The 14,649-nt window shown below is 38.4% G+C and overlaps 1 protein-coding gene across 3 annotated transcripts in view; it reads left to right on the forward strand.

Moving 5' to 3' along the window:
* PDE7B (phosphodiesterase 7B) overlaps positions 1-14,649 on the forward strand; it is a 591,837-nt gene that overhangs the window by 261,056 nt on the left and 316,132 nt on the right. Inside the window, exon 1 of one of the 3 annotated variants that reach the window (XM_025925598.2) lies at positions 7,987-8,398. The exons of 1 other annotated variant lie outside the window; for it this stretch is intronic. In XM_025925598.2, coding sequence (XP_025781383.2) covers positions 8,378-8,398 — 21 coding nt within the window. In that variant the 5' untranslated portion in view covers positions 7,987-8,377. Of the gene's footprint in view, positions 1-7,986; positions 8,399-14,649 lie in introns of those variants that run through there. One more of the 3 variants, XM_086707938.1, reaches the window with a different exon arrangement.

A 14,649-nucleotide genomic window follows, 5' to 3' on the forward strand; every position in this document is an offset into this window, starting at 1 on the left:
AAGAAAATCCAGTAGTAGGACAAATATTTCTCTCGTCAAATTTTAAGTAATTCATTGGTAATGAATTTTGTTGTGGATGATATAAGTTTTCAGCTCATAGTAGGCACACGATAAATATTTGTAAACATTATTTCCTTTATGCTTGACAAAAACTTTCCTGTGAAGAAGCAACAAATCATTTTCAAAGGCATTAAGATGTGCTTTCACTGCATTACTATTCTATCACCAACAAGGAGGAGGGCTCAGATTGACAGACAAGGTTATAGTGAAACAGAAAGGAGAGGTGGCATAAAATATAGATCAATTGACAGGAATGTTGAGTTGATAGATGAGGAAGGATGGTGTGCATTGGAAGGGTTCGTGCAGGACTCTGGTGAGGAGATCACTAAGCTTGGGGGCTCTGCACCAGTTAGGAAGAGCTGAGAGAAAAGGCAATGACCTGCCCCAGACTCCACAGAGGTTGTTACACCCATCTTCATTGTTGAAAGAAAATTTCTAAATTTAAAACCCTGTCTATTTTACCCTTATTAAAAAATTTTTCTTTGGATTCTGTGACACCACATTCTTTTTTTCCCCCTCTTATGTTGCCACTTTTGTCCACATTTTTTAAAGGCTTTTTTTTGTTTGCGTAGCCCTTGAACGCTGGTGTTCCTTTTGTGTTTTTCTTTCCAGACCGTCTTCTCTGTTTTATAAATCTGATAGAAATCTACTAATGTGTAATAATGTATATTTATTATGTTTTGTATAGGTTGAAAATATCTTAATTTATAATGTCTTTGGTCATACAGAAGACTCTAACTTTGGTGTAAGATACTTTATCAATGTTCTTTGTTGCGGCCTTTGCTTTTTGAAGACCTTTTAAAGGTCTTCTCTACTTTGAGATCACATATTTCCAATCATATACTTTCTGACGATTTTATGGTGTTGGCTTGTCATGTTTCAGTCTTTTACCTAACTACAGTTTATATTTGTAAATGGATTGGGGAATGAATTTAAGTTTCACTTACTTGGATGTTGCATTTTCCAAATGGCTAGCCTTGTCCTGACATAGCTGATGAAGTAGTCTGTTCCTTCTTGACTCATTCAAAACACCACCTTTATCATATAATAAACTTGGTATACATACTGATTCACTTTTAGACTTTGTTCTGTTCTATTGACTTATTTTTCTATTTATTTGTACCTCCATCAATACCGTGATGTTTTAGCTTTATAGTGGTTTAGTAGTTGTAAAAGATGTTGTCCTGTTTTCCGGTCAGCAGATTTAACATTATTAGTTATATTTTACAACTGGAAACACAATTTTCCTTAAATTCTATGACACCACATCCTCCTTTTCTCTTTTTATGTTGCCACTCCTTGTCCATATTTTTATAGATTTCTCTTCCTTTGCCTAGCCCTTAAATGTTGTGTTCCTTTTGGTTTCTCTTCAGCTCTTTTTCTGTTCTCATGCTGGGCACACTTTCTGAGTGATTCCATCAGTGCATATGGCTTATTTCAACAGTATGATGGTGCTCAAAACTGTTCTCCTAACCTACGTTTTTCTGCCCAGTTTGAGAACAACATATCCATCTTCACTTTGATGTTAGGCTCCAAACTGAACTTATCATCTTCCCTGCCAGACCTAACTCAATAAGTGACACCCATTTGCCATGGCTGAAACTTCAGCATCATCCTTGATTGTCTTGTTCCGTATTGTCATCCCACAGTAAATCTTTCAACTTTCACCTTCAATCCATCACCAAATCGTATTGATGACATTGTTCCCAAACAACGAGAAATCGTCTCATATCTCTCCTTCTACATTACCACCACCCTCATCCAGGCTACTGTACTTTCTCCCCTGGTCCTCCTGTCTCCAGACTTCCCTCTTCTGGTGTCCATACAACTGCCAAAGTCATGTTTCAAAATACGAATTTGATCATGTCCTTTATTGTTTAAAAGTCTTCAATATATCCCCATTTCTTTTGGAACAAAGTCCTAATTTCTTAATATGACTAAAAAACCCATACTGTCTTCACTTCTTACCCTGCCAGCCAAACTGAACTTGCTCTGGTTCCTGGAATAAATCAGGCTCATCATCACCTGTCCATGTTTGTAAGTGTTATCATTTCAGCATGTAATACTTTTGCATCCTCTGTACCCTCTCTTTTTATTGGAGCAGCTCCTAATCATTTCAGGTATTCCTTCTCTTTTACCCGAGTACCTCTTACTTATCCTTTACAACTCATCTCAGATGTCACTGTTTTCAGGGAGAAGGCTTTATTGAGTTAAAAATCTGGTGTTGATTTCTCTCCTATATACTCCCAAATCACCCTGAACTTCCCTACCACATTATTCACTCCACTGTATTGTAAATCACATGTTTAATTGTCTGTACCCAGCACTGGACCATTCTGCTAATAGGGATACACTACTGCTATTTTAATTCCCTACTTGCAAACCTTTAATAATCCCTTATTCCCCAATGAGTAAAATTCAAATTTTAGATTTCGCTTTCTATAATTTTTCACTGATCTACCATGTTTTCTTCACAATATATCATTCTTTTCCCATATCCTATACTCCCATTATACTCGACAGGTCAGTCTTTCAATAAAGCACTTCTACCTGGCTCAGGACAAATGCAATCTCAGACATTATGCAAAGTCTTCCCTTTGTGGGAAGTAATATCCTCTTTCTCTGAATTCCCATTGTTATCTTTTCTATCTTTAGAGCCCTTGTTGCATCTTTCCTCTTATTACTGTTATAACAACCCGTATCTTACCCTCGAAGCCAAATGTATGACTTTTAAAGGTAGGCATCACATCCTGCTGATCTCTGTCAACCCCAATGGTATGTTGAACATACACCACTGGGTTCTGCCAATAATTTATGCTCAATAAGTATTCCTTGAACAAATTTAATATCTTTAAGGTCACTGAGAAATCTATCTTTGTAGAGATGCAGCACAAGAAGAATCACATCTTCTATTCTGTTAATAGAGAAAATAGAGAGTTAAATTGTAAAGGAAAGAAAATGACTAAGAGTGGTCATTTCTATGAGTCATGAGCTATTTAAAAAGGGAATTTGGGAAGAAAATGAAGAAGCTGAAATAAGGTGGCTCCTTCTAGATTATTTTTATAACTAATAAATTGCAGAAAATGTGGTCACTTCAAATGTCATGTTTCAAAGAATACTCCAAAGTATATGTTAAATAATGGTGCCTGAGAAAACCAGCTAGTATTTTAAACACAGTAGTCTTAGATGAATATTTGCGTGTGGTGGAAATGATTAGATAGATATAGACATAGATAAATCCTTAAAGTTTCTCAAGCTGTAAGTGGTGAAGTATTTATATCAGGGAGAGGAGAGTTGACAGTCACTTCTAGGAAACATTGACACTGTATATTGAATTTGTTAGGACTCTTCCTGTTGTAAGTAACAGAAAGCCAACTGAAATGGCTGCAAGCAAAAAAGAGAATTCATGACTCATGTAACTGTATTAGTTCACTTGGGTTGCATAACAAAATATCCTAGTCTGGATACTTAAACAATAGAAATTTATTTTTTCAAAGTTCTGGAGACTGGAAGACCAAGATCAAAGTGCTAGCAGAGTTAGTGTCTGGTAAGAGTTCTCTTCCTGGCTTGCAGTCAGCTGCCTTTTGGCTCCATTCTCTCATGGTGGAGACAGAGATCTTTGGTGTCTCATCCTTTTGTATAAGGGCACCAGATCTATTGGATTAGGGTCCTACCTTTATGACCTCATTTAACCTTAATTACCTCCCTATAGGCCCTATCTCCAATTACAGTCAAATTGGGGATTAGGGCTTCAACATACAAATTGGTGTGGTAGTGGGGTGGGGTGGAGGTGGGGGGAGTGGGTGGGAACAATTCAGTCCATAGCACTGACTGTTGGAAATTGACTTCTCAGAGACCACTATCTTGGTAGTGTGTATAGCTTCATGGCCACTCCTTTGTGGTCTCCTTCAATGGATCACCGATAATTTTCCAATATCTAAACATTGGATGATCCCAGAGTTCAGACCTTGAGTCTATTCTCATTCATCAAGTGATTCCATGCCCACCATGGCTTTCAATAGCATCTCATTTGCCCTTAGCTCCCCAGAATTATTTCCAAACTGCCCATATGACATTTCTATTTGGATGTCTCATGGGTATTGTAAAGGTAACATGCTGTCTGGTATCACTTTAATTCATGACAGTTAAACTCACATAAGCCCTTGGTCATCATATTCTACTTCTATGAGAACTCCTGCTTTTTACTCTTCTGGATGACTATTTCATACCTTTTCTCCTCAAACCTTCCCCAATTCTTCTATCCTCTCTCTTAGTCAATACTCCTAATTTCCTCTTTCACTGAGAAATTTGAAATCACAGAGAGCTTTTACAATCTTGCACCACCATTACAACCCACTAAGAAATATACCTCTACCATTTACTCTGCCTTCTCTTCTGGATCTATGGATGAATCATCCATGCTGCCTTCGAAAGCCAATCACTTTATACTAATGTTCCATCACTGCTGTGACAGATTAACACAAACTTTATTAGTTCATAGATCTGCAGGTGGCTTGACTAGGTACTCAGCTTAGAGTCTCAAAAGACTGAACACAACATGTCAGCAGGGCTATGTTTCTTCCTTTGGGTTCTAGGGAAGAATCCATTTCAGGTTGTTCATTCAGGTTGTTGGCAGAATACAATTCCTCACAGCTGTGGAACTGAGGTAGCTGTTTCCTTGCTGCTGTCAGCTGGGGACAGCCCTTAGCAATGAGAGATCTCTCTCTGGTCCTTGCACATGGGTTCTACATCTGAGAGTACTGTGTTGAATACTTCTGCTACTTAGAACTTCTCTAACTACTTCTTCTGCATCTCTCTTCTGCTTCCAGCCAGAGAAATTCTCTGCTTTTATGGGCTCATATGATTAGATTGAGCACACCAGATAATTCAAGTTAATCTCCTTCCTTTAAGATCTATCAGCTCAATTGTATCTGCAAAGTCCCTTTTGTCATGTAATATAATATATTCACAGATTCCAGGGATTGGTCATCTTTGGAGGGCCATTCTGCCTATCACACACTCAATGTCTCCAACTTTATTCCTTTCTCTCTTCTGCATCAGTAATTATTCTCCTCAATTGGATCTTTCCTATCGGCATACAAAAATTCCAATATTTCTCCCATGTTAAAAATACCTTCTTGACTCCACTCTCCCTTCCAATTACTGCCCCATTTATCTCCTCTTCTTGGGGGAAAAACACCTTGGAAGAATTTCCTGTAAGGTCTGTCCCCACTTTTTGTTTTTTATATTCTCTCCTGACCTTTCATTCTTTCTATTGTATTGGACCTGATCTTTTCAAGGGCACAAATGATTACACATTTTAAATTCAAGTGTCAATTTTCAGTCTTCATCTTACTTTCACTTTACAAAGCCAATCATTGAAGATTTCCTTTGTCTTCCAAGATCTCACCCTCTTGTTTTTTTTCTTATCTCTTAGAGGTTCCTTCTCAATCTCCTCCACTGGTTTTTTTTCCTCATATTCCTGACTATCTAATGTTGGATTTCCTGGAGCTTTTTTATTTGTACTTCTTTCGGTAATTTCATCCAATCTCATGGTTTTAAATACCTTGAATATACAACCACTTCCAAATTTATATCTATAGCCCAAACATAGATCTATCGTCCCCTGAACTCCAGCTTGTGTATTTAACCATCTACTCCATATCTCCTGCTCAATGTATCCTATATAATCTTTTACTTCATTATGGTCTGCCGTCTACTCTCAGAAAAATCGAAGTTTCATGAGGGCAAGGGTCTTTGTGTTTATTGTCTGTTTGTTTTCACTGCTTTGTCTCCAGCACTTAAAACAGTGCCTACAGAGAGTACATAATCAATAAATATTTGTTGCTGTTGAATGAAGGGTCAGAACCATTTTTTACTTCTGCTCAAAACCAGATTCTTCTTCTGGTTACCCCCATATCAATATGTGGCAACTCTATTCTAGTTTGCTCAAGCCAGGATCCTGGGAATTATTCTTGATTCCTCTCTTTCTTTCACACCCCACATCCTGAAACCCTGCTAATTCTATAAGCATACACACACACACACACACACACACACACACACACACACACACTTCTAGAATTTGACCCTCTCACCTTCTCCACCTTCACCCAAGTTCAAGCCATTATTGCAATGGCCTCATCATTGGTCTCCTTGCTTCTATCTTTGCTTCTCTAGAGTCTATTTTCCATTCAGAAGAGAGAGGAAATCCCTTTAGAATTTATGTTAATCATAGGCATTCTTTGTTCAAAATACTCTTATTTGTTTTCCATTTTGGAATAAAGTCTAAATACTTTAAACGGCCTCTAAGATACTTCTTGATTTTGACCCAGACATATCTTCCTAAAACCACTTCTTTCTTTTACTCATTCTCCTCCAGCCACTTTATTTCCCTTGTTCTTGAATATGCTAAGAATTCACCTAACTGAGGACTTTGCACAGCTTCCTTTGCCTGGAACTCAGAGACACAGATGATCTGCTTCTTCATCTCATTCAGGCCTCTGCTCAAAGTTGCTTTATCATGTTGCTTCCGTGATCATTGCACCTAAAATAGCAAACACACACACACACACACACACACACACACACACACACAAACACACACACACTTTTGCCCTTATTTTCCTTCATTTCAAAGCCTTATTACCAATGGATATTATATAGTTACTTATTTTTATTGCCTGTGTTCCCCTTTCCCCCAAATGTAAACTGCTTGAAGGCAGATACTATCTGTTTTGTTCATTGCTATATCTGCAGCATCAAAGATGAACCCTAACAACTACAGGCTTGTTTAACCCTAGCACATAGGCTCTTAGAGAGCTATAAATACCTCTTTTCTCAAAGTATCAGTATTAATATTTGAAAAAGGACTCTGGCCTTTCTTGAGTGATGTGCCTACCCCTCAAATATTTTCTGTGTTTAGAGCAATGGAAAAATCTAATTGGCCAGTCTGGGTCACATGCCCCTGTAATGGGATGGGAGGTGAGGGGTGGGGAGTTGGGGAAGGCTATGCAATCCATAGATAGAGAAAGGAAAGTTTCTAAAAGAAAAAAAAAAAAATAAAGAGGTTCTGTTAGCAGAATGAGGCAGGGGGAGAAGGGAGAGAATATGCGGGAGGCAGAAACAACACAAGGCCACCACTGAGAGTTTCCAGAGTAGCAAGACAAAAACAGGGATGAGCTGGGGCCCCTGGTAGAGGAACTATCCTTAAATAACTGGACCTTCACACACTTTGGGAGAGGACATGCTGAAACCCCAGGCATGCCTGTATGGCCTCAGTGTGCCCAGCTTCTTGAATGACTCCCTGTGGGGATTTGCAGGAAGGATCTCCCTGTCTCCCTGGCATGAATACTCCTGAGGCTTCTCCACACAAGCTGGAGGAAAGATAGAAAATCAGCGATCAGCAGCGTAAACATGATTTCTATTTTTCACCGCACATAACATCACTCACCAGCTCATTTGCAGAACTCTGCATCCATGACTATAAAGATTAACTAACAACTCATTTTTAGGTGAGTTTGAAAATGAATTAGTTTGAAAATAAGCAACAGCTGTGAAGCGGGCATATGTACATACACTCACATTTAGGGGAAAAAAAAACCAAAACATAAATCTTGCTGCTATTATTTAGCCCAAGGCTTTTGGTCTGCTTTTTGGTTGTGTTTTTGTCTTTGGATACACACAACCCCAAGGTATTTTAAATTTTAAAAATTTATTCCTGAATATAGAAAATGTTCCTTGGGTCCTCCTGAGAGTGGGGTGCCCGGGCTAACCACAGGCACACACGCATTCCTCCCATAGTACCGTACGTTAAAATTAATAGCACATGCAGAGGAAAAACTAAACCCTTTGACGTCACTCTCGAAATGAGGAAACATAAACAGAAAAGGCTCCACTCCAGTAAGCTGCCAGAGCTGAAGCCGATTGGTCTCTGCTTTTCCTTGCCTGTGGCAACTGACGGCACCTCCCAGCCTCGCCGGCCGGCTGCCTGCCCCGCTCCCCCAGCCAGTCGGTGGGTCTGGGCACTGCAGCAACTCGGCTCTGTCCCAGCGCTCGCCTGGGAGAAAAGTGGTGTGCTCACCCAGAGAGGATCTCTCTTTCCACCTTCTTTCTCTCTCGATCTCTCTGTGTGCTGTTGTGTTTCTTTCTTTTCTTTCCTTTTTTTTTTAATTTTTTTTTTTTTTTTTTTTTACTTAATTATATTCCTAATCCTGGATGAAGTTGCTGGACTCTGCAGCACAAGTCTTCATGAACAAGCAGCACCGCTCAGAGATTTCACGGCATTCAAAGGTCACAGAACTGCCACTATGGTTAAATGTCTTGTTTAATGGTTGAGGTAGGTACGACCAATTTGAGCGGCAAGCTCCTTTTTCTTGAGAGAACAGAATCACAGAGAGATGGCAGGAGTTTTATTTAAAATGAACCTGTACATATATTTATATATATATATACATATATATACTTTTTTTTTTTTTGGTCTGTAATCGTTACTACAGCAACCAGCTTTTGAATTTCCTTCCTTTTTCTAGGCGAACTGACTAAACATTATCACTTACCTTGAATTAACTGTTTCATTCCAACCAGCCCTAATGTGGGACTCCAGGATTTTCGCTGTGCTTGGAGCCCCCACTGAGGAGGGCTTCTCTCTCTCTCTTTTTTTCTTTTTTAATGAATGCAATATTTCTTCCTCAATGTAAATCTTAGAGTTGGATCATTTTTCCTTTTAGTGAAGACAGAATAGGAAAATATTGGTACAGAGCTTGGTGAGGGTTGCAGGACAGGGGGAAAATACCAGTTTTTTTTTTTTTTTTTTTTTTTTAAGTTTGTCATGTTGTTTGGTCGCAGACTTCAAAATGAAGAAATTAGTAGGAGAGAGGAATAAGCTGGTAATAAAGTTGAAGGCAGAAAACTCTATAGAAGGTATGTCAGAAAGATGAATTCTTGATGAAAACGCACTTTATCACCTTGTTGCATTTTTTTTTTTTAATATTCTGGACTTGGAAGTCGGCAGGGGAAACGGAGGCACTGAGTTAGATGACCAGTGATTTAGATCTTATTATGTATAAAGGAAACGAAAAAGTTCTTTATTCACACTGCAAATTTGCCAATTATCTTTTCCTACAATAGTTGAAAGCAGAATGAGATATTTAACTAGGGACTTAAGTGATTGAGCCTGGGATCTAATTAATCATCCATAGATTCTGTTCCTCATGTGCTCTAGCCAGAGTGCCTGTTTGAGTAAATCTCTTTGCACCAGAAGGCAGGCGTATACAGTAAACACACTAAATGCTGCAGAAGCAGGGCAAATAACACAGAGCTAATGTTGTTTTCAATGACACGTTATTATTATGCGCTGAGGGGGACCCCTGCTAAAGATCATTTCTGCCCAAAGAGTCAATTTTTGTAAAAACATTTCAAGTAGCATATGGTTCGCATGGATTTCCTTATTACCCTTCTCAAAGTTACGCAATAGCAAGTAAGACAGGATTATTTGAAACCATTACCCTGTTTCCAGTATTTCTTACTTGATTTTTTTTTTCAAGGTTTCTATTCCCAACCTCGAGAAACAGAAATTTTAAAAAACTGGGTCACGTTAGCAGTAATATTAGGCAAGGTATCAAATACATTGTGCATTTCAAAGGGTTAACCAAATTAACTGCATAAGACTATAAGTTAAGAACTGCAAAAATATTAGCTCTGAAATGCAGAGGATGTGCTGTGAATGGACAATTGCTTTTCTGCAGCGCCTAGTGGGAAAACAAGGACTTTGTGTGTTGCAAATGCCTAACTGCAGCTCCTCCATTTCCTCTGCTTTATCTTTTATTCCTGGCTGGTGAAACAAAGATGGGTGTCAGTAGTTGTGTCTTGATTGACATTTTCTCCAACAAAATGAAGTCACTTCTTGTCTCCCGTAGAAGCCCAAAGTTAACTAGTTCCAGCTCCAAAGACTGCCTCCTCTTCATGGGGATTTTTACCTGACACTAAGCGGTCCAATGTCAGACTCTACTCACCCAGTTGAACAACGTGAGAGAAAATCGTGGTGACTACGTGTCAGCAAAGTGGCTGGGAGAAACCCTTTTTTGAATCAAGTTACTTTGGGGAAGGGTGGAAAAATCCAAGATGTGTTAGGAACAGACACCAGCTTAGGGAAAATAATTGTACATCTTTGAGTGCTTTCCACAGTGTCCAGCACAAAACTACTTATTGTCAGTTCTCAATAAATACCTAGTGAAAATGTTTGCTGAGCACTTACTACCCTTCATATATTATAAATTATTTAAATGATTTTAAGATATGGCATTTTTTACTGCTTTTGAAAAATATTTTTGATGTTAGTCTGGCCTAAAATATAATCTAGAAATCAACACATCCATGGTACAGATGAGGACATTCCAAACGTTGGCTTGTGTTGTTTTCAGCCAAAAGACCTCCTACTCCAAACAGATTCAAAAGTAAAATCACCAAATTTCCTCAGAGTGGGAATGTACCACCCTGAATATGCCTCTGCCTCATAATTAATCTTCCAAAGTCTAATTTGTTCCTAGCTAGGTTCAGATCACAGGGGAAGCTACTCATCAACTCACACAACATAGTATTAGAAGGAATTTTTTAAGCAGTAAACCAATCTCAAGCAAGATGAAAAGGGCATCATTATCAAAATTAAGAATTAGGATTGACTTCAGAACTTCTAAAGGTAAAAGCTAACAGGTATTCTAAGTGGTTCAACTCACACTGACTTTTGGGGGGTCAGCTAATGGGGAAAGTAGGTAACTTACTGAGGGCCCTCAATGTACAGAATGTCTTATCCCCCAAATCCACCACCCTATGGATTCAGCACATGTATCCCAAAGTAGCCTATAGACAAGCCTATAGAACTCCTCTAGGAGGTACATCTGGCTGAGGAAGAAGGGATTGCATTTGGACATGCAGTGAGACCCTCTCCCTCAGTGCCTCCTCGTGGTGGCATTCCCATTTCTCCTAATGATATGCCTTGGGGAACACTTCCATCCTTCACATGGAAGCAGTTTTGCGATCGGTACTGTTGGCTTCTACAAGTATCCTAGGTGACTTTGTCAACATGCTAACTTTGATGCTTGAGATGATGCATACTTGGTATATTAGCAATTTTTAAAGTGCTTGATATGGAAATTTGGGAGAGGGAAGGGAAAAAGGGATGTAGAAACCCCAACTGACAATATCTGCTGTATTCCTGCATTATTAGAGATTTGAACACAGAGAGTGAAGTGTGTCAAAGTTCTAGCATATAACCAAGGAATTTATACTTTCCCAAGAATCATTTAAGTATCTAGATGATTTAATTTGTACTTAGAAAGTGACTTCACGGAGAACCCTAAAAAGAAGAGCAGACAGAGACAAGTGACCAGGGTGGGCGCCCTCATTCAGGCTCTAACTAGCTGGGTAACTCTGAGCCATTGCTTCATTATCTGTAAAGGAAACGGATTATATTATATTTCTAACAGTAGGTTTTAGATGAAACGTTTATAGTATTCTTAATCTCAATTTGGAGTTTTTTATATAATTCCATTCATATATAAATGTGAAAATGTCAAACCTTTATTCAAAAGACATCAAAGTGTGCTCTCAACATGTGAAGTAAGTAAAAAATAGATAAGTGATGAGTCCCACTTTTGGGAAATTTATATTCTGGTTGCACATATAAACAAATAGCACAGTCTGTGCAAAGAAATAAGTGGGAGAACAAAGGAGAGTTTGCGAGGGAGGTGATGATGAAAAAAATGAAACAGAAGAGGTGACTTTATGCAAATTGGAATTTAAGAAAAAACTAAATTTTCTGCCTATGTATTTATTTCTATTATTGTGATCTTTAATATGATCAATTGAAGGCATTGTCATTCTTCTGAAATAATATATGTAGTGGTGTTCTTAAAAAATATAATGTTGGGGAGCCTAGGTGGCTCCATCAGTTAAGCACCCAACTCTTAACTTCAGCTCAGGTCATGATCTCCTGGTTCCATTCTTGAGTTTGAGTCCCACATTGGCTCTGCTGACAGTGTGGAGCCTACTTGGGATTCTCTCCCCCCACCTCTTCCCCACTGATGCACTCTTTCTCTCTGCCCCTCCCCCACTCATATGCTCACATGTGCATGCACACGGGCGCACTCTCCCTCTCTCAAAATAAGTAAATCAACCTTAATATTTATTTATTTTTTATCCCATTTGTTGAATTACGTTCATTCATTCATTACGTCTTCTCTATCATTGCTTGAACTTGGAGTCCCTAGGAGTTATAGAAAGCAGGAGCCCTTTGAGAACTTTAACAGAAGTCCCAGATGCCAGCAGTCACTTAGCACAAGGAAGGAATGGTCACAAGCTGCTATGGGCTTGTGTTCTGGGAAGTGCCCTCAGTGCTAGGAAACTTCACATAGTGGCTCAGAACTTCCAGAGATGACCCATGTGACTCGGCAAATTTCTTACATTTTAAAGTCCTCTGTTTGCTCATCTTTAAGTGAGGCTATTGGAATATTTCAAGGATGGCTTCTTCCTTCCCAAATCTGTGATTTACCTTGACAAGATTAATATTGACTTAATAGCGTTAGTTTGTTTTTTATTCTTCCACCTCTTCCATCCTTTCCACCACTTCCCTTTATTCGTGGCTTTTGCTCAGTTATCCAAATTCACATAATTTCACTTCCAAAATACTCTCATTGCCAAAGACAAACAAAAGCAAAACAAGACCTTGGGTTTTGGAGAATTTCTCCTCAAGAAGACTATTGCTTCCCAGGAAAGGTCACGTATCCCTGCTCCATTTCTCTTGTGTGAGGCTGATGTGCTACTCCATGGCCTTGGCACTCCTTCAGACAGTAAAGGGACAGCTACTGTTTGTAGCTGCAGATTTACATGTTAGATGACAAGTGTCTTTTTCCAAAGTGCCCGTCACTATCCTAGATTTTCTGTATTATTTCATTTAGTATCTCCTTACCTCCGATTCCGGTTTCTTTAGAGTAACTGACAACCTGTTGATAATTAAATTGGAGGAATTCTCAGAAGGAACTTTTTTTTTTGGTGAACTGGTTGTCCATTGAGTACCTGCTCTGAGGCCTTGCCCTGATGAGAAGGAGTCGCTGCCTCATCTTAGTGGTAGGATTTGGTGCAATTCAGTTACCCGAATCCAGACACTGGTGAGATCTTGCGTGGGTCAGAACATTTCTGCTGGCATCGCCTCTGGATGACAGTTTAGTTAACAGCTCAAGCATGTGGAGCAGGGAGCAGGGTTTGTAGTTTCAGGTAAACCTAAAACTAACTTGACACTAAATACACAAGAAACTGTTAAACAATATATAATTTTTAATATACTAATGTATAACTCTCCCAATATTTTGAAAATCCAAATCCTTTCATGGCTGCTTTATACATTTATTTGCATGTAGTATAGAAATAAGAACATAATAGCCTTAGCCAATATGCCAGCAAAGATAGTTTATGTCATACATTTAACCTTCCTCCCTGTCTCCCTTCCTCCCTTTCTTACATTTGTAAAGAGAATGTGGAAAAAATTAAGACTGGTAATGAGATGTTGATGGAGTTTCCTTTTGTAAAATGTGGAGATTTGTTTTAGTTTTTCCTTTCCAGTGGTTGGTAAATACACATAAGGTTCTTGATTAAAACTCCTGCTCAGATTATTTTCTTATTAACACCTTTTGTGTTTTACATTGTCATAATGAACATATCTATAAGAAATACATAAAAGATCCTTTCCGCATGATGAAAATTAGCATTACTTGCCCACAGCTTCAGACACACAAAAGAAAGATTCTGTTCAAAAAAGGAGTTAATACATGACTTAAATACACTGAAGGATATTTAAGAGTTTTGAGTTCTAAGAATATTCCTTTCTTCTCCTGGGATAGGAGGTCAGGTCCTGGGCCAGTCTGGATGAGGGCCGTTTCCAGGTATAGACATAGGAGGTTAACATATACCTGATTTGGTCAAAATCTGGTATCTAAAGATATCAAATGGCCAATGATTTACATATTATTTGACCCTAGTAAATTTTAGTCTAAGAATATATCAAATTATATTTATTTTTATACTGTTTGTAATATTAAAAAAACCCAGAAACTTCCTGAACCCAATTATAGGTGAGTTGTTGAATATGTTACTTCAAACCTATGCAACAGAAAGCCATACAGTTATTTAGAAGAATGTGCTAGATCTACATACACAAATCTGGAATGGTTTTTGTATGTAGTAAGTGAAGAAAAAAGTTACATTAACACTTCCACAGCTATATATACACATTCATACACACTGATAGAAAATTTCTGAAAATTCAAATAAAAATCATAACAATGGATGTCCCTGGGGGAATTTGGAGATGGAATGGGAGCAAGGCTTACTTTTCAGGTATATACTTTAGAATTGTTCCAACTTTTCTCCCCATAAACCTATTATGTCTACCATGGGGGAAATTACAGAGATTTATGTATTATTCTGTGACACTTAAAGTTGAGAACAAATAGAAAGTAAAATAAGAGTTCTATTTTGTTTTTAAATTGCTTCATTAGCTTCTTCCTTCAATCCTATTGAATTTTCCCAAGTGCCTTT

The sequence above is a fragment of the Puma concolor genome, chromosome B2 (genome assembly GCF_028749965.1).
Source record: "Puma concolor isolate L17-30 chromosome B2, mPumCon1.1.hap2, whole genome shotgun sequence".
Lineage (NCBI taxonomy): Eukaryota > Metazoa > Chordata > Mammalia > Carnivora > Felidae > Puma > Puma concolor.